This window comes from Oncorhynchus mykiss, chromosome 11, assembly GCF_013265735.2.
Source record: "Oncorhynchus mykiss isolate Arlee chromosome 11, USDA_OmykA_1.1, whole genome shotgun sequence".
NCBI classification, from domain to species: Eukaryota; Metazoa; Chordata; class Actinopteri; order Salmoniformes; family Salmonidae; genus Oncorhynchus; species Oncorhynchus mykiss.
In genome coordinates, this window is record NC_048575.1 from 67,258,873 (window position 1) to 67,279,358 (window position 20,486).

General features: G+C 43.0%; 1 protein-coding gene across 2 annotated transcripts in view; it reads right to left on the reverse strand.

The window, feature by feature from the left end:
* LOC110535096 (zinc finger matrin-type protein 4) overlaps positions 1-20,486 on the reverse strand; it is a 187,146-nt gene that overhangs the window by 101,843 nt on the left and 64,817 nt on the right. For both annotated transcript variants that reach the window (XM_036936176.1, XM_036936175.1), the window contains exon 3: positions 10,690-10,779. In XM_036936176.1, coding sequence (XP_036792071.1) covers positions 10,690-10,779 — 90 coding nt within the window. The remainder of the gene's footprint in view (positions 1-10,689; positions 10,780-20,486) is intronic.

Sequence of the window (20,486 nt, forward strand, 5' to 3'; positions counted from 1 at the left end):
GCAGACTGAGAGGCTGGTAGGTTGACCTGGGCTGGAGCAGACTGGTAGGCTGGTGCAGTGTCATCCGGCTGTGTAGTGGAGGCCATGCTGGTCTCAGGTTCTGCTTGTGTTGTACCAAGCTGGTGGACATGTTCTCTAGATGCAGAGGACACAATGACTCTCTGCCGGTTGAGGGTGTCAATGTACCTCTCTTTTTGTTCGAGCTCCTTTCTTGTTGTGCTCAGATGGTCTCTGAGGTCATCATTTGTCTGACTCAGCTTGTCCATTCTGCTTTCTAATTTAGCTATAGATGCTCTGCTCTCCTCCCTGAACTGTTTCATCTCTTCTTTGAGTTTCTGGACAGTGTCCTCCTCTTGAAGCTTGTTCTCTCTGAGTTCTATGACCTCTGCTTCGACTAGAGAGAGGGTGTTGTGGAAACGTTGCATAGCAGGTGTTCTTATTGAAATTGTCATGTCCTTGACTCTGTCTACTGCAGGTGAGGTAGGTAAAGGGACGTTGAGGGCTTCCTGCTGGGTCACAGAGACCATTGGGGTCTGCTTTTCTCCATCTCCCTCCTTGACTTTTTCCTCATTTTCTGAGATGATGTCAGCGTCTGCTTTTAGGGTAGCAAACCTATTCTCAAAAGCCTGGAGGCTTGAATCATTGCCTTGTATCAATACAGTTCCATTATTATATAAGTTTACTGTTTGATATGTGTTGCTCTGGTCAGCTTCTTCAAAAATGCTGATCTGACATCCTTGGCTGATGCCCCTCTTTTTTAAGAAAGGGAAATGGTTGCAAATAACCTTTTTCCATATGTTCCCTCGGTTGGTATTAAAAATTAAATTTGCTCTTGTTTTGTAACTGGTAAGATCTGCAAACAGGCATTCATGGTTCTGTCCCATCAACAAACCTTTGAAACTTTTCTTAGCTTTCTCTGTTTGGATGTCTGGTGGGTAAACAATTTCCATAGCAACGCTGGTGATGTTGGCTACAATGTTGCAATAGAAGTGCTGTTTCTTGTATTATGCTCTCTTGTTTCTTCAGAGGACTGTTTCACTTTGTTGTCCTTTTTTCTTTTCCTTTTTCTTCTGTCCTTATTTTGTCCTTATTTTGTCTTCCTTTCTTCTGTTAACTAGATATTTTTTTGTTATTCTTTGTAAGCTAGCTAGCTTCTTCCAGGAGAGTCCCTAGCAACTGCTTAGCAACATGTAAACAATTCAGCTAACAATTCAGCTAGCTAAGATAACTGTATAATTTTATGAAAAATAGTTACTTTTTCAAAATCCTGTCTTTTTGGTTTGTTGCTTGTATTGTCTTCTATTGAGTCTTGCAGTTTTATTTTGATTTTTTCGATGTACTTCACTCTAAAAAACCATTTAAATCTCAATATATACAGGAGCTCATTTTTCAGCAGCTGCTCAATTTGGAACTCTCTCTCTCTCTACATCTGTCCGTCTCTCTCTCTCTCTACATCTGTCCGTCTCTCTCTCTCTCTGTCTGTCTGTCTCTCTCTCTCCATCTGTCCCTCCCTCTCTCTCCCATCTATCCGTCTCTCTCTCTCTCTCTACATCTATCCGTCTCCCTCTCTCTCTACATCTGTCCGTCTCTCTCTCTCCATCTGTCCGTCTCTCTCTCTCCCCGTCTGTCCCTCTCTCTCTCTCTCCCCATCTGTCCCTCTCTCTCTCTCTCTCTCTCCATCTGTCCCTCTCTCTCTCTGTCTGTCCCTCTCTCTCTCTGTCTGTCCCTCTCTCTCTCTCTCCATCTGTCCGTCTCTCTCTCTCTCCATCTGTCCATCTATCTCTCTCTCCATCTGTCCTTCTCTCTCTCTCTCCATCTGTCCTTCTCTCTCTCTCTCCATCTGTCCTTCTCTCTCTCTCTCCATCTGTCCTTCTCTCTCTCTCTCCATCTGTCCGTCTCTCTCTCTCCGTCTGTCCCCCTCTCTCTCTCTCTCTCCATCTGTCCCTCTCTCTCTCTCTCTGTCTGTCCCTCTCTCTCTCTCTCTGTCCCTCTCTCTCTGTCTGTCCCTCTCTCTCGCTCTCTCTCTCTCTCTGTCTGTCCCTCTTTCTCTCTCCCCGTCTGTCCCTCTCTCTCTCTCTCTCTCCCCGTCTGTCTCTCTCTCTCTCCCCGTCTGCCTCTCTCTCTCTCTCTCTCCCCCCGTCTGTCCCTCTCTCTCTCGCTCTGTCTGTCCCTCTTTCTCTAGCTCCGTCTGTCCCTCTCTCTCTCTGTCTGTCCCCTCTCTCTCTCTGTCTGTCCTTCTCTCTCTCTCCCCGTCTGTCTCTCTCTCTCTCCCCGTCTGTCCCTCTCTGTCTGTCCTTCTCTCTCTCTCCACATCTGTCTCTCTCTCTCTCCCCGTCTGTCTCGCTGTCTCTCCCTGTCTGTCCCTCTCTCTCCTTGTCTATCCCGCTCTCTCTCCCTGTCTGTCCCTCTCTCTCTCTCTCTCTCTGTCTGTCCCTCTCTCTCTCCGTCTGTCCCTCTCTCTCTCTCCCCGTCTGTCCCTCTCTCTCTCTCTCTCTCTCCCCGTCTGTCCCTCTCTCTCTCTCTCTGTCTGTCCCTCTCTCTCTCTCTCTCTCTGTCCCTCTCTCTCTCCCCCCCCTCTGTCCCTCTCTCTCTCCCCCCCCTCTGTCCCTCTCTCTCTCTCTCTCCCTGTCTGTCCCTCTCTCCCCCCCTCTGTCCCTCTCTCTCTCTCTCCCCATCTGTCCCTCTCTCTCTCTCCCCGTCTGTCCCTCTCTCTCTCTCTCCCCGTCTGTCCCTCTCTCTCTCTCTCTCCCCCCGTCTGTCCCTCTCTCTCTCTCTCCCCGTCTGTCCCTCTCTCTCTCTCCCCGTCTGTCCCTCTCTCTCTCTCTCCCCATCTGTCCCTCTCTCTCTCTCTCTCCCCGTCTGTCCCTCTCTCTCTCTCTCCCCGTCTGTCCCTCTCTCTCTCTCTCTCCCCCCGTCTGTCCCTCTCTCTCTCTCTCCCCGTCTGTCCCTCTCTCTCTCTCCCCGTCTGTCCCTCTCTCTCTCTCCCCGTCTGTCCCTCTCTCTCTCTCTCCCCATCTGTCCCTCTCTCTCTGTCTGTCCGTCTCTTTCTGTCCTTCTCTTTTTTATTTTTTATTTTTTTAAATACAAAAATAATAACAATAATATGATACCAGTCAATAGTAGAAATGTATATGGCAACTGAAACTATAACTAACTAAATAACGGTCAACTTCATCATTACATCAGTACTACACCTACCATCATCATTACTACTACAACTTCCATCACCATCATTAAACTGATATCATTACCATTACCATCCATACCACTACAATTTGGAATGATAAACAACAATAATAATAGCATAAACAATAATAGCAATAATAAGTAAGTTACTGCTTACTATGCAGATGTTATTATTCAGTGTCCCTCAGGCTATGGCAGGAAAATACATATTTGGCTGCAAGAGGAGCCATTGCTCCTTCGCCCATGAGTATTTTTAGGTTTTCCTCTGGGTTGAATAAGTTAAAGTTTTGTATAAATGTAGTCATTTCTGTGAATAATTAATCTCTTGGTGAGGAGTGTTTCTCACAGTAAATGAGAAAGTGCATCTCTGTCTCTACCTCCCCTGTCATGCAGTGACCACATCCTCTTTGGGTAGCCATGTCTTTTAATGTCTGCCGGTTTCTTTTGCCAGTTGGTGGTCACTCAGCCTGTACTTGGTAAGGATCCGTCTCTGCTTCGTATCTCTGACAGAGTAGAGATAATCAGCCAATTCATATTCTCTGTTTACAAAACCGACGTACTGTGGTCAGATTAGCCTGCCACAGTTGTCAGGTGAGGTCCAAACAGTTGCTCAGCCAGGTCCAGACACAGGGGCGCTCTCTCTCCATCCCTCCCTCCTCACTCCTGTGATTTCAGCCACCTTAAAGCCATAGAACAGTCACAGCCCAGTTTTTTATTTTACCTTTATTTAACTAGGCAAGTCAGTTAAGAACAAATTCGTATTTTCTAGACTAGGAACAGTGGGTTAACTGCCTGTTCAGGGGTAGAACGACAGATTTGTACCCTGTCAGCTCGGGGGTTTGAACTTGCAACCTTTAGTTTATTCCTATCTGTTTTATAGCTCTCTAATCTCCTTTTGTAAAGGACTGGAAAGATCAGGCTATCAACATTCAACATTTTTGTGAGTAAAAAATACAGAAAACATTACAAATGTTGAATGTGTCCAGGGATAACGCTTATTTTCCTGCCTTTTCTACTACATCTCATACCTGCTGTTACAGTCAATGGAGAATGACAGTGGATAGTGTGAGCATCAAGGGATAACATTATGGAACCACCACCTTAGACAAGGTGATAAATGCACAGGATGGAGGAACTTTTCTGCCAATTTATAATGTGTTCAGCCGCCGGGATGTATTCTACCACTGGGATGTGTTCTGTGTAGAGTAGCTGAGTAGCGGAAAACTGTAATACCGCAGAAAGGAACTGAGCAGATGCACTGGAGAGGAGAGAGAGAGGAGCTAGCCTACTGTACAGATTTGGGTTATCTGGCTCTCTAGGATAATTATATCCTATTATTATATTATTTATTTATCATGCAGCAGAGAGAGAGAGGGGGGAAGGAAGAGAGATAGAAATAGAGGGGAGATAGAAAGAGGGGAGAGAGAGAGTGAAAAGAGGGGGATTAAGAAAGATAGAAAGAGGGGAGAGTGAGAAAAGAGGGGGAGTAAGAAAGATAGAAAGAGGGGAGAGAGAGGGAGAAAAGAGGGGGAGTAAGAAAGATAGAAAGAGGGGAGAGAGAGTGAGAAAAGGGGGGAGTAAGAAAGATAGAAATAGAGGGTAGAGAGAGAGAGAGAGAGAATACTGTACAGGTAATTTTTGGGTTCTCTGTCTGTCTGGTTAACTTCACTCTCTCCCACTGCTGAAACTGGATCCCTCTCCTCTCCTCCTCTGGAAATCTATCCTGTTACTGCCCATGAAGGGTTGATTTAAACACCACTAATTAAATAAGAGTGGAGCTCTGATGAGATATTCAATCAGCCCAAAAGTCTCCCCCTGTCGCTAATTGTATCCTCTTTAATGGCTTCTGTATTGAGTTACAGGGCCCGGCGCTAAGGATGACATTTTAACTGTCCTTCGGGGGCCATGTACCTATTAGTAACGAATGCCACTAGGCTGATCCAGCACAGTAGCAGATGGACATGGCTATGACGGTCTTCTGTTCTGTTCTCTTCTCTGATTTGCTACCATGTATTGTCTGTGAGTGGATTGGCTGCAGACTGAGCATGTAAGCTGTTAGAGCAATGTAGTGAACTGGCTGTCATGGCCTGGGTCCCAAATGGCATCCTATTCCGGCCCATATGCTCTTGTCAATAGTAATGCAGTAGGGAATATGGTTTCATTTGGGATGCATCCATAGTGTCTGTGGACAGCACTCCAGTTAAGATTAAGGCCAGGTACCACACCCTCATAAGGTACTTTTTTTTTCAACTTAATCATATCACAATCAACTTTTTTTTACCAGTTGAATGTAGACACAAATAAGAACTTTTGTATAGAACCAAAATATTTTGGGGCAAAGAAAAATATGACCACTGGATGAAGTCAGCCTAAATACTTTGGTTTCACTTTGTTAAGTCACTCCAGGACTTTCTATCTGTAGAATACTAAAGATGTACGTCAAATGCCAAATGTACAACATGTCAGCATATCCCTCTGGGCAAGTCGGGAGAATATATCTAAGGATAACCACACAACTTTTGGTGAATGCAGATGCTTCTGAAGCTAAGAAAAAAACTGTTGGCGTGTGGGAAGAGTTTGACTTTCAAGTACAGCGAATTTAGACTAGCAAACGACTATTTAGACCCAATCACCATCTCTTCAAAGTAAGTTACTAAATATAGTCCCATTTGTAACACTCTCCACGAAATGGGCTTTTAAATTATGTGTCATTTAATGTAATGAGCTTTGAAATTATTGATGAATGTACATTTCTAAGTGGTTAATGTGTTTGAGCCAATCAGTTGTGCTGTGAAAAGGTAGGGATGGTATACAGAAGATAGCCCTTTTTGGTAAAAGACCAAGTCCATATTATGGCAAGAACAGCTCAAATAAGAAAAGAGAAATGACAGTCCATCATTACTTTAAGTCATAAAGGTCAGTCAATGTGGAGAATTTCAAGAACTTTGAAAGTTTCTTCAAGTGCAGTTGCAAAAACCAAGCGCTATGATGAAACTGTCTCTCATGAGGACCGCCACAGGGAGACTGCGTAAATCAGGCCTTCGTGGTCGAATTGCTGCAAAGAAACCACTACTAAAGGACACCAATAATAATAAGAGACTTGCTTGAGCCAAGAAACACGAGCAATGGACATTAGACTGGTGGAAATCTGTCCGTTGGTCTGAGTCCAAATTTGTAGGTAGGTAGGTGAGCATGGAGGAGGAGGTGTGATGTGTGGGGGGGGGCTTTGCTGGTGAAACTGTCTGTTATTTATTTAGAATTCAAGGCTCACTTAACCAGCAAGGCTACCACAACATTCTGCAGAGATACGACATCCCATTTGGTTTGAGCTTAGTGAGACTATCATTTTATTTTTCAACAGGACAATGACCTAACACACCTCCAGGCTGTGTAAGGGCTATTTGACCAAGAAGGAGAATGATGGAGTACCTCCGCAATCACCTGACCTCAACCCAATTGAGATGGTTCGGGATGAGTTGGACCGCAGAGTGAAGGAAAAGCAGCCAACAAGTGCTCAGCATATGTGGGAACTCCTTCAAGACTGTTGGAAAAGCATTCCAAGTGAAGCTGGTTTAGAGAATGCCACAAAGCTGTCATCAAGGCAAAGGGTGGCTATTTTGAATAATCTCAAATATATTGATAAGTTTAACACTTTCTTGGTTGCTACATGATACTATATTTTTGGGAATATTTTTATTTAACCCTTGTTTTACCAGGCAAGTTAACTGAGAACACATTCTCATTAACAACCTGGTGAATAGTTACAGGGGAGATGAGATGAATGAGCCAACTGTAAACTGGGGAAGATTAGGTGGCATGAAGGCCAGATTGGGAATTTAGGGTTCTGACTTTAGACCAGAGGAAAGGGTGCATCCTACTGGCCCTCCAACACCACTTCTAGGAGCATCTGGTCTCCCATCCAGGGACTGACCAGCACCAACCCTGCTTAGCTTCAGAAGCAAGCCAGCAGTGGGATGCAGGGTGGTATGCTGCTGGCTTGTTATTTTATAGTTTTGATATCTTCAGTATTATTCTACAATGTAGAAAATAGTACAAATAAAGAATGAGTAGGTGTGTCCAAACCTTTGACTGGTACTGTATCTCTCCTTCACAGTTCTGATTTCATTAAATCTTTGATTCAAGCAATTATACGGTTAAAAATATATCATACATTTTAGACAATACAAACCCAGCCAAAATCCCAGCCTTAACTACACTGGACGACACAGAACATCAACCTTAGCTTTGAAAGGTGGACCAATGCAGTTTCCCAGTCTGGTGTGTTGCTCAGTGATGCAGAAGCAAAGACACAGAGCATGAGAGCACAGCGTTCACTGATAACACAGAGCATGAGAGCACAGCGTTCACTGATAACACAGAGAATACACTGATTACAGAGGCCCTCGATCCACAATACACAGAGCATGAGAGCACAGCGTTCACTGATAACACAGAGCATGAGAGCACAGAGTTCACTGATAACACAGAGAATACACTGATTACAGAGGCCCTCGATCCACAATACACAGAGCATGAGAGCACAGCGTTCACTGATAACACAGAGAATACACTGATTACAGAGGCCCTCGATCCACAATACACAGAGCATGAGAGCACAGCGTTCACTGATAACACAGAGCATGAGAGCACAGCGTTCACTGATAACACAGAGAATGAGAGCACAGCGTTCACTGATAACACAGATAATAAATACACTGATTACAGAGGCCGTCGATCCACAATACACAACAGCATGGGAGCTTTGATCTTGAAAGCAGCTGGAAAGGTAAAATAGAGCCGTAGAAAACAAATATTTGCCTCAGCTACCTCCAGCAACCTATTCCCCTGGATGCCATTTTTGGAGGCTGCTTATTTTGTTCATGTAGGGAAATGAATAACTACTAATCCCCCTATCGAGGATTGCATGCACGCTACAGTGGGTAATACAGTAATACATTTTACTGGTCTGCATGGTGTATTTTTTTATCTCTCTCTCTCTCTCTCTCTTGGGTGTTTTGATATTTATGTAAACTCGTAGTCATCAAAGAGACCTCGATATGTGAGAAATCCAGCAGCAACGTTATTGCTCAAAACCACTGAACATAAGACATGTTTTTACCTAAAGCATTGAAGCTGGATCAACAAGGCATCTCAAATAGATTAAATGGACAACACAGTTATCGTATCTTATAGTATAGAACTGTAGCTAAATCTATAGGACTCAAAGTCAAAGTGGGATAACTAATATATTTTTAGCCACCTGGGGCGGCAAGTAGCCTAGTGGTTAAAGCGTTGGACCAGTAATCAAAAGGTTGCTAGATCAAATCCCCAAACCGACAAGGTAAACATCTGTCGTTCTGCCCCTGAACAAGGCAGTTAACCCACTGTTCCTCTCCATCATTGTAAATAAGAATCTGTTCTTAACCGACTTGCCTAGTTAAATAAAAGTTACATAAAAAATAGACCCTCTACCACAGTTTCCCAAATTAGAGAGATGAACCTGGAGAAGACTCCTCTAAGTAAGCTGGTCCTGGGGCTCTGTTCACAAACAAAAGTAAAGAAAGCTTTGACTATGTACAGACTCTGTGAGCATAGCCTTGCTATTGAAAAAGGCAGACCTGTCTCCCAATAGAAGACAGGCTATGTGCACACTGCCCACAAAATGAGGTGGAAACTGAGTTGCACTGCCAAATGTATGATGACATGTTTCCCTCAGATTACACAGACACACAAAGTTTGTTTGAGTTTTTATAAACTCCCATATCTGTTCGGTGAAATATCACAGCAGCAATATTTGTGACCTGTTGCCACAAGAAAATGGCAACCAGTCAAGAACAAACCACATTGTAAATAGAACTGATATTTATTTTCCCTTTTGTACTATTTGCACATCATTACAACACTGTATACGATTTGTACTATTTGTATACGATTTGTAATTCATTATTTTGGAACTTTGAGTGTGATGTTTACTGTTCATTATTTCACTTGTTTGGCAATGTAAACATGTGTCCTATGCCAAAAAAGCCCTTACATTGAAATTGGATTGAGAGAGAGAGACACAGACAGACAGAAGAGATGGAAGGAAGGAAGGAAGGAATGCAGAGGAAGAGAGAAAGAGAGGGTGGGACAGAGAGGAGGAGAAAGGAGAGGAGAAAGAGAAAGAGAGTGAAAGATAAACACAAAAGAGAGGAGGAGAGAGAGGGATAGAGCTCTTTCCCTACAGGAGTCCTTATCAGGTCCAGAGGAGAAGATCTCCTTGACTGATAGCTGGCAGACAGACTAATCACTGTTGAGACCTGAGACTGAGGCTCTCCCAATCCAACACTACTGCAATGGCCCTGATCTCACCGCCACCATCTCCCCACAACACCAATGGATATCAACGTCAAAAGCCCAGCGTATGCACATTGATATGATAATATTACATAAACCCTTATTTCACGGAAGTATGATACTGTAGCCACTGATTGTGCAGAAAGCTGATGAGACACAAATGCTGCAGGTTTTATCTTTATGCAGAACAGAAAGCACACCTGCAAATAGCTTGTCTGTTTGTTTCTTTGTCTTGGCTCAGTGAAAGCTTTGAGTCAGCATAGATAGGCGCACAGATGCTAGCAAGCACAAACCCAATTTGCTCACCACCACCCATTTCTCCTGTAATTCCTCTCAGACAAGAAGGAAGACTTTAAGCACAAGCATCACAACCCACACATATCTTGTGTGGCTCAGTTGGTAGAGCATGGTGCTTGCAAAGCCAGGGTTGTGAGTTTGATTCCCACGGGGGACCAGTATGGAGAAGAAGAAAAAAAGTATGAAATGTATGCACTCACTACTGTAAGTCACTCTGGATAAATGACTAAATTGTATCAACCGGTGTTTGATGGCAGAACATAATTGCAGGTGTCAAAATACCATTTACACGGGAGACATGTGGCACCCTATTCACTTAGTAGTGCACTACTTCTGACCAAAGCCAACTATGACATCAATTCAATGTCTATTCCACGTTGGTTCAACATAATTTCATTGAAATGACGTGGGTAGGGTGCAATTTGGGATATAGTCTAAATGTGCTCTTTTCACTTAACAGAAAGCTGCTCTGCTCTGACAACCTGTGGCTTTCAGTTCATTGTCACTTCCACGTCGGTTGGTTCAGCCAAGCAGAAATGTGTTACTACATATCTATTCATCACTCTGACAAGAGGCAAGAAGGTCGAGACACAGGGGTAGGAATCAATAACAGGAATGTCCATTAAGACAGAAAGGTTTAACACTCCTCTGACTGTCAGTGAGTGCATCGAAGGCAGAGATGATTTGAGAACCTATCTATGGGGCGATGCATTTTTCAAAAACTTCCACTCTGTTATCAAATTCTTACTGTTGTAAAAGTGTGAAATCATCATCATGATAGTGAGATGTATAACGGACACTACTACGCTCTTAGAAAAAAGGGTTCCAAAAGCACCTTAGCACCTTGTGTAGAGCCAGTGTGGTACTCACATTGTCTGTTCTGAGTTTCTTAGCTGGGCAGCCTCCATCCACGGGATGTAGCATGTAATACAGTCGTACTTTATTGGCATGTTTCCGACTCTAGAAAGGAAAAAAGGGGAGATAAAACACAAAGGTTAGAAACATCATGAAAAGACCATCATTCATGTTTTTCTTGATCTGAACCCCCCCCCCCCCCAAAGCTTTCACATGAATTGCATGTCTAGATTAAAGATAAATTAAATGTTTATATTGCATGTATTGAACGTCTTACAAAAGCAGTGCCATACTGAGCATCTGAGAACTGTGTGAACCGCAGACCAGCCCAGGACCTCCCCATCCGGCTTCTTCACCTGCGGGATGGTCTGAGAACAGCCACCCAGATAGCTGATGAAACTGTGCCTTTGCACAATCAAAGATTTTCTGCACAAGCTGTCAGAAACGTCTCAGGGAAGCTCATTTGCAACCTCGTTGTCCTCACTAGAGCCTTGATCTGACTGCAGTTCGGCGTCATAATCAGTGGGCTAATGCTCACCTTTGATGGTCACTGGCACACTGGAGAAGTGTGCTCTTTACGGATGAATCCCGGTTTCAACTGTACCGGGCAGATGGCAGACAGCGTGTATGGTATCGTGTGGGCGAGCAGTTTGCTGATGTCAAGGTTGTAAGTGCCCCATGGTGGCGGTGCGGTTATGGTACGGGCAGGCTTAAGCTACGGACAATGAACACGATTGCATTTTACTAATGGCAATTTGAATGCACAGAGATACCGTGACGAGATCCTGAGGTCCATTGTCTTGCCATTAATGCGACGCCATCACCGCTTGTTTCAGCATAATAATGCCCAGCCCCATGTTGCAAGGATCTGTACACAATTCCTGGATGCTGAAAATGTCTCGGTTATTCCACCTGCATACTCAGACATATCACCCATTGAGCATGTTTGGGATGCTCTGGATCAACGTGTACAACAGCGTGTTCCAGTTCCTGCAAATATCCAGCAACTTCGCACAGCCATTGACAGGGAGTGGGACAACATTCAACAGCCTGTTCTATGCGAAGGAGATGTGTCGTGGTGGTCAGATCAGACACTGACTGGTTTTCTGATCCACGCCCTTTTCTTTTTAAAGGTATCTATGACCAACAGTAGCATATCTGTATTCCCAGTCATGTGAAATCCATAGGTTAGGACCTAATACATTCATTTCAATTGACTGATTTCCTTAAATTAAATGAACTGTAACTTAGTAAAATCTTTGAAATTGTTGCATGTTGCGTTTATATTTTTGTTCAGTGTACTGTATATAGAGAGAATATACACTGAGTGTACAACACATTAGGAACACATTCCCAATATTGAGTTGCCATTCCTTTTGCCCTCAGAACAGTCTCAATTCGTCGGGGCATGGACTCTACAAGGTATCGACAGCGTTCCAAAGTGATTCTGGCAATTGTTGACTCTAATGCGTCTCACAGTTGTGTCAAGTTGGCTGGATGTCCTTTGGGTGATGGACCAGTCTTGATACACACGGGAAACTGTTGAGCATGAAAAACCCAGCAGTGTTGCAGTTCTTGACTCAAACCGGGGCACCTGGCACCTACTACCTGGGTCAAAAGGTACTTAAATATTTTGTCTTGCCCATTCATCTACACTGATTGAAGTGGATTTAACAAATTACATCAATAAGGGATCATAGCTTTCACCAGGATTCACCTGGTCAGTCTATGCCATGGAAAGAGCAGGTGATCCTAATGTTTTGGACAGTGTATATATATTGAGAGAGAATATATGGTGCCATTTTGGACCCAGCCCCTGTCTGACACTGGATTCCATTAATAATTACTGCAGCTTCCATTAAAGGAGCAAGAGGCCCTTATCACATCACAGACCCATTGATCCCTCCACTTTGGCAGCAAACAGAGCAGCTTTTGGGCTAGGGTGGGGATGGAGGGATGGATGAAGGAAAAGAGGGGTGAGGTGAGGGTAGAGTGATGGAGGGAAATCGATTCCCCATTCAGTTTATCTTCAAATAATTCCACTCGACTGCAGGTTTACAAGCTCCCAAAAATGAAGGAAGGGATCAAAGGGGTTGAAGTGTTTCAATGCAGGAATGACTTTTAAAAACCTTCATTTCATCTTGAAGAGAGAGGTAGTTTCTCTTTCCACTCTGATGCAACAAGGAAGAGTGCCCATGCAGCGTGACAGTCAGACAGACGACTCCCAGATTGTCTTTACAGAGACGCAGGATGCATACCAAATGGCACCCTATTCCCTATATAGTGCACTACTTTTGACCAGAGTCCAGGGCTACAGTCAAAAGTAGTGGCCTATATAGGGAATACAGAGTAATTTAGGACACAACCACAGAGATGGCAGACAAACACATATTTTCAGCTCAGATGGAGGAGAATGGTCCTGAGAAATCTATTTGTTTTTCTTGTCTTTCTTGTTTATGGCTGGGCTAATGCACCCTGAGCCTGAGAAAGGAACTATCAGGCATCAGTGGCAGGAGGAAGGTTATTGGAGACTCAAACACATAACAGGAAGGTAATGAAATGTTCATTCAGAGGCTCTCTCTCTGCCAATCTCTCAGTATGCTCCGAGAGCATTTTCCTCTGATAGTCTCTTCCTTTGATTTCATTTGTGACACTCTCCTATGCTGCATCCATCTGCACCGTCTGATATGAGCTAAGGGGCTGTTCTACTTTTACTAACTGGAGCATTGGAACACAGCCTACATACAACCAACCCATAGCTAGAGAAGACCTAAATGCACTGAAAGACACCAACTGCCCACAAGGATCTGTTCAAAAGTAGTGCACTATGTAGGGGAAATGTTGCCATTTGGAGCACAAATGGCAACATTTCTAAATTCCCACAGAAGAACGTACAGTTGCGGAGGGTGAGTGAAAAGCCAATGTGAGAAGAGTGAAACCTGCTCATAGAGAATCTCCACTGCTGATGGCATTGGTGATGATATCTCCATGGGGAGTCTAAAACTCCAAAAGCAACAGACACTCCTTGGCAGTGCTGTATTGCATATGGGCTAGTAGTATATGCCCAACCGAGCTTGCCTTGCTTTCCTCTTGAAAGTGACCAGCCGCTGCTGCCGATATAAATAAACTGCTGGTAGCAGGAAGGAAGTCCCAGGTGCCTTTATTTTTACAGAGTTGACATAATCAGGCCAGAAAAAAAATCCATATTGCATTACCACTACATCAGTGAGTTGATTATAGAGGCTATATATGCTCTCTGTGCCCTGGTGGGGATACCTCTGGATATAATCTACTCTCTGCCCAATGGACCCTGGGCAGATTCCCCAGCACATTCACCCTCTGGTCTGGTCCTTGTCTGCCCACTAGAGGCAGATTGAGTCCCAAATGACACATATGGTGCACTACTCTGGTCAAAAGTAGTGTACTAAATAGGGAATAGGGTGGCAGTTGGGAGGCAAACACAGAGACCAGGGGGCAAGACTGCATGAAACAAAATAATACAAATAATACAATAATACAAATATCATAGCATTTTCATTAACTTACAATTTTCTATGAATCTAGATCCAACAACATTAATTTTTGTTTTTATGACTCTGGCATTCCTATATATTTTTTTTGTCATGTGCTACAAGTCAATACTGCTTGCTCACTCTCAGCCATAATGTGACCTGTTAGCAACATCTGCAGTCATCATAGTGAGCTAACTGCTTGCTAATATGGCTGTTACTGTTATGTAACGCCATGTCATGGTAGACCGGGGAACTAATTGGAGCAATTTAAATGAGCCAACCCTGAAGTGTGTTCTGATTTTGCTCGGACAAGTGGGCTTGCTGGGTAATGGAGCAGGCTAGCAGCCCTTGATGAGTCCTCAATATGTAAAGAAATCAGAATCAGACAAACCAGCATTGATACAGAGTGGGTCAGGTAAATTCCAGAGAGAGACACTCCAGAGAGGATGGGGCTGTGGCTGAGCGGCTGTCACGTCGCTGAATCCCCTTCCTGTCGGAGTGTGTGTGTACGTGTGTGAATAAATACAGTAATGTTACATAGAGCTCTCCTCTGTCCCTGGGGAAAATGCCAAGCATTGACCACATTCTGGGACAAATTATCTCATTATTATAAGTTGCTTACTTCAAAAACACCAAGCTAATTGTGTGTTGGTGAGGACATAATCGCATGTGCATTTGCAGGGAGTTCAAAATATTTGAAAACATAGCAAAAGCTATGTACCATTGTATAACGCAACTATGTCTGGTTTACAACGACTAACATCCTATAGCGTATTTAGCATGTCGTTTCATCAATACCCTGATGATTACAGTTAACGGGGTGTTTCAGGACATATCATAGATAATTGACGCTGCAAATTAGTTTATTCATAGTCCAGCACCCCAAAACGCACTGTGTTTCTACTGAGGCAACTTTTTGATGATGTTAACAACCTCGTACAACATTCCTACCATCAAGTCTTTTCTACAATATTCTATTCCATCCTCCCCATTCAGTCATGAATAATATCTTCATCAGAATCAAATCAGATATGAGACTCTGTGGTGAAGTGCTGCTTCTTTCTTATGTTTTCTGCACATAGCTGTTGGTTAAGGATTCATCAGACACCAGCTGTTTCCTGAATGGATGAGTGCGGAGCAGTGCAGTGTCCCAAAGGCACCCTACTCCCTATGTTGTACACTACTTTTGTGCAGGGCCCACATGGCTCTGATCAAACGTAGTGCACTATATAGGGAATAAGGTGCCATTTGGGACATAGCCAAGAGCAGAGCAGAGAAGCACGCCGTCAGTGCACGCCGTTAGGCTCTGTATAGTCAAATGATACACAGTGGAGGACTAATTGATGTGGCTGTATGTGAGCCCCCACGATGAGCTCGATTTGGAGGAGCTGAAAAGTTTCTACACCCACCAGCACAACCTGCAGTCATCCTCTAGTAGTTATCTGAATGTCCCTTTGTCAACCTAACACCTCTCCCTCTCCAGTTCCATCCACTTTCTGTCCGTGTCAATTCATGTTCATCACATGCACTAACAGTCAAATTCAATCACACTTTCTAAGATGCCTTCTTACTTGGATATACAGTGCATTAATAATAGTAATCACAGAACTTCACTGGAGAGCATGTTGAATCAGAAACTAATTTGTTTTTGGAACACTACATTGAAATAAAGTTGTTTTCATTAAACACCCATCTTTCCAATTCATCAAATGTTTTCCCTTGATACCTATCCAATCTGTTCATTGTAGTCCTCCTGACATAATCATCCCTTTACAGCTCAAACACACCCAGACTCTGACAGCATGGCGGCTGCTGAGTGGTATTGCATATGAGAGCAAGAACCACTTGGCCGGATGGAGAGTAATTGTGCCGACAACGCCTGTAGATCAGTCGACGATGGGAGAGGGAGCGCTCCCCTAGACACTTGACAGGGTGCTTTCATGAAACTAAGCCAGACAGACAAGAATACCAATTCTTCAACTCCTACCAAAAAACACGTAAAAAAATGCATTGGATAGTACCTGCCATGAACTCATATCCCACATTAGAAATTAGCAAACTCTAATTGTCTGTCATGTCATCGGCTTAAAGGAAGTGACACGGGGAGGATGTGTTTACAGGATGAGCTGCTCAATGACAACAAGGGCATCAGACTACGCCGTTGGAACAAATGGAGCACGGACCATGGAAATGGAATATGCCATCCAAACTTCCAGAGGGGCTATTTTGTAACAATGTTATAGTACACATGTAGAGTTCAGTATACTGTATGTTGACTATGACTGATCGGAATAGAGGATAATTATCCATGTGAAAAATATCATGGATATAACAGCAGTCAGCTCTTTTCTGCTGAGTTCAGTGCTAGGTGCTTGAGGCAAAACACGTAGTTGTTGGGTGGGAGGGCGAGTGATTACCTTTTAAATCCTTCAACTCGTATGTGCAGCAGTTCACAAGAAGCTACGTTAAAGTCCTGCCTGATATTGTGGACATGGAGAGTATGAAGAGATCATTGCCAATGAGAGACATGAGGACCGGGAACACAATCACAAGCGACAACCTCAGTGACAGGCTAATGGCTATTAGTACCACTTTAGTCAGAAAAATGTAGCAGACTCCATTTAAAATTGATTTTGAAGTGAGATAACGGTAACATTAAGTGTCTCACTGTGTGTGTGCGTGCAAAGATAGTAAAACTAGGAAAATCCTCCCTCATTGGGACATTTCTCACATCCCCATGAGGAAAAAGGCTATTTTAAGTTTAGGGGTTAGGTTTAGGGTTACAATTAGGGTAAGGAAAATGGGTTAGTGGTTAGGTTTAGGAGTTAGGTTTGGGCTACGGATTAGGGTTAGGGAAAATAGGATTTTTTATGGATATTGATATTAATTATAGGTCCCCACAAGGATAGAAGTACATAACGTGTGTGTGAGCGCGAGTGTGCGAATGTGAATGATAAACAGTATCAGATACAACAACAACAACAAAAATCTATTTCCAAAACCAGTGACCATGTCATGAAAAGCCAGGCCCTGGAAAATATAAATAACTAATAGGTTGATAGCATGGGATTTGAGGGACAAACTGGTGTTCGATCAAACCCCTGTAAGATATGGATCTAAAAGGAAATAGTGCTTTAAAAACTACCTACTATGGCCTGGGACGCCTCCAAGGTTAGGGTTTAGGATAGAGACGTCCCAAGGAGCCTAGGATAGCACAGACCATTAAGTTTTACCAGCAAAGAAATTAATTATGGTACAAATTTGGAAGGCTGCTACCTTCTCTCCCCCCCCCCCCCCCCCCCTCCCCCCATGAAAGGACAGATTTTCTTTTCAAACGAAGCCCAACAAATTACACAATTAAAAGTCAGAAAGTATGTTAATGTACCCAAATTTCCTTTTAAAATGCCTTTTGGGGTCCATTATATCTCACCCATTGATGGATCGCACCCAATTTCATGCCATTTGTTACAGTGGAAATTAACACACCCAAGGAACAAAGCTTTTTCTTTGCCCTCTTTTTCCTGCCATGCACCAAAAAATAAATTCTGAACATTGTAAATCCAAGTCTCTCCTATCCTTTGAAGATCATGTCTGGCAGGGCTGAGCAAAGTGGGGGTTTTGGTTCATTATATATTTAAATTAAAACCTGCAAAAGTCCTCATCTTAGGTGTTGAGTCAATCACGAAATCATAAAATAATTATATCAGGGCTGAAAAAGGGATTTGCATCTCATGCTAAATAGTCCAGTTTGATTCGTCTCACTATCCCGTCTCTTCCTTGTCAGAATACTTTGAGACTGTAACTGTTTAATCTTCATTAAGGAAAAAAAAGTATGTACAATATATAGTGCGATAGCGTCCCAAATTGCACCCTATTCACGTCTGGTCAAAAGTTGTGCACTATAAAGGGAATAGGGTGCAATTGGGAGCAGACTACCGCTGTCTCAGCTCAGCAGTGCCAATGAAAAGGGTCTGAGTTGTCGTGTCTTTACTATCATTAAATGAAGACTTTCAGTTTTTATCAAAGATTCTCTGTAATTAGTATTACGCGATCAACTGATTAATCATGTAACTGTAATTAACTAGGAAGTCGGGGCACCAAGGAAAACAGAGGTTTCAATTTCCTAATATAACTTTTCAGATATTTTATATCTGATCAATTAGTCTTCGAATTAATGAATTATTTACTTTATTACATTCCATTATTTACATTCCAAACGTCATAAATTGTTGGTACGAACCCAGTCTTCACTGAGTCATCCATACATCAATTGTCTTAAATCATTTATTTACTAACCAAGTAATTCACAGCAATGCATAAACAAACAAAGTAAATATGGTTACACGAACTGATAGGCGAATGTGCCCTAGTGGGCTAAACCGGCATGACGGCTTGTTGTACAAAAGGGAAGTGGGGGTCGACTGAGAAGACAACGCACAGTTGATAATTATAACAATTGATATGCTAATCCTTTGCACATGAACGCTCACTCATTCGGGAACAACTGCAATCAATATATATATTTACGCTAGGTGTATCGTCGGGATCTCTGCTGAAAAGTTAGTTTCTGTTGGAGAATTTCCATCCTCTCTCTCTGTCGTGGTAGTTCAGAGTGACATTCATTCATGTTGTTGTAGAATGGATGTTTCGGCGGTTGTCGTTCATCGTGTTCAATGATACCGAATTCCTAGCTGCAGACTAGTAATTAATGTCAAAGACTTATTCTGTCAGTATCGATAGTCTAAGAGTTTAACCACATGGTATGGTTAAAAGATTCAGCAATGGTCTGCAATCTTTGTCCTCTCGTGATTGAGAAAAAACATGGTCTGTAACCTTTGTCCTCTCGTAATGGAGAAAAACATGGTCTGTTGAGAATTTCTCAAAGTTGGGGTTTTATTCAGGAGTTGCAGAAAAGGGCCTGTCCCAGGATGCCTGACCCTAACTGGGCTCATGGGCGGTCCTCTGATTTAGTTAAACTCAAAAGGGAATTGGAGTTTCCTTCATTAAACAGTCCAAAATCACACAAACTGTATCATCCTCACTCATTCATCTTATACAACAAGTAGATGTAAACCTCATATTAGAGGCTATTATATAAACAGCAATATGGTAATGTGGCCGCACTGTCTCCCATGAGTTTTACCAAGTTGTAACAAACGGACCAGTAGCTGGATTCTTCACCGATCTTTAATACCTTCTCCGGAACATAAATGTTGTTCGGACCTCAAGTTCTGTGAGGTGGAAGAAATTCCTTTGTTCTTTCTGAAACTTCACTCTATCTTTATACTGTGGCCATGAGGAGACAATCTCTTCTAGGAATTGACGACCTCTCTGACCACAGCAGCCTAGTTGTAGGAGGCAGGGAGTGGGGGATGGGGCTGCTGTACCCAAAGAGGGCAACGTCATGACAGAGTCACAATTGATCTTGCAGACAATATTTAGAATAATGAATGCTCCCAAAGCTGCATTAATACAGAATACAAACTCAAATTAAATGTTGTGTAAAGGCTGCAGTCTCAGAACAAACAAAGGAAAATACATACAGCATCTCGGAGGACCTCATCAACATACTCTCTAGCGAAACATCTTGAACAATCATAATGAGAGAGTTTATGTTTTGACATGAGGTCAACTGAGGTAAAAAAAGGTATTGTTTTAATGGCCGCAGGTTTGGAAGAGGTGAGTAGCTAGCAGGTTAGTGGTGATGGTCATGGTTGTATGGCATGATTAATCTATTGACATACAGGTCCTTAATTGTGAATAACTTTCAGTAGATTTAATGTAGATGTTTACTGTCGCATACACTGTGTAGGTGCAGTGAAATGTGTTATTTAACAGGGTCAGCCATTGTAGTACGGCACCATTGGAGCATATTAGGGTTAAGTGCCTTGCTCATGGGCACATCGACAGATTTCTTTTCACCTTGTCGGCTCAAGTATTCGAACCAGTGACCTTTCGGTTACTGGCTCAATGTTTTAACCGCTAGGCTACCTGCCGCCCTAAACACTACCTTGGTAGTAGTTGAGCAATGAGCAAAGGACTCCTGCCAGTAGTCCTACACCTGAATTTTCCATTTGAAAATTAAGTAACTGTAAACCAAACATGGGCCACTGTCCATAATGACAACATCATTAAAAGCAATGCAGTTATTTGCTGTTTGTCCATCATTAGCATACATCAATCTACAGAGAATTACGTGACTTTCCATCTAAATGTCTTTAAAGGCCTCAAAAGCTGGGCGGGAGAACAACAATCCCTTCATCTCACAGATTACATTGAAATTAACTCCATTAAAAGACC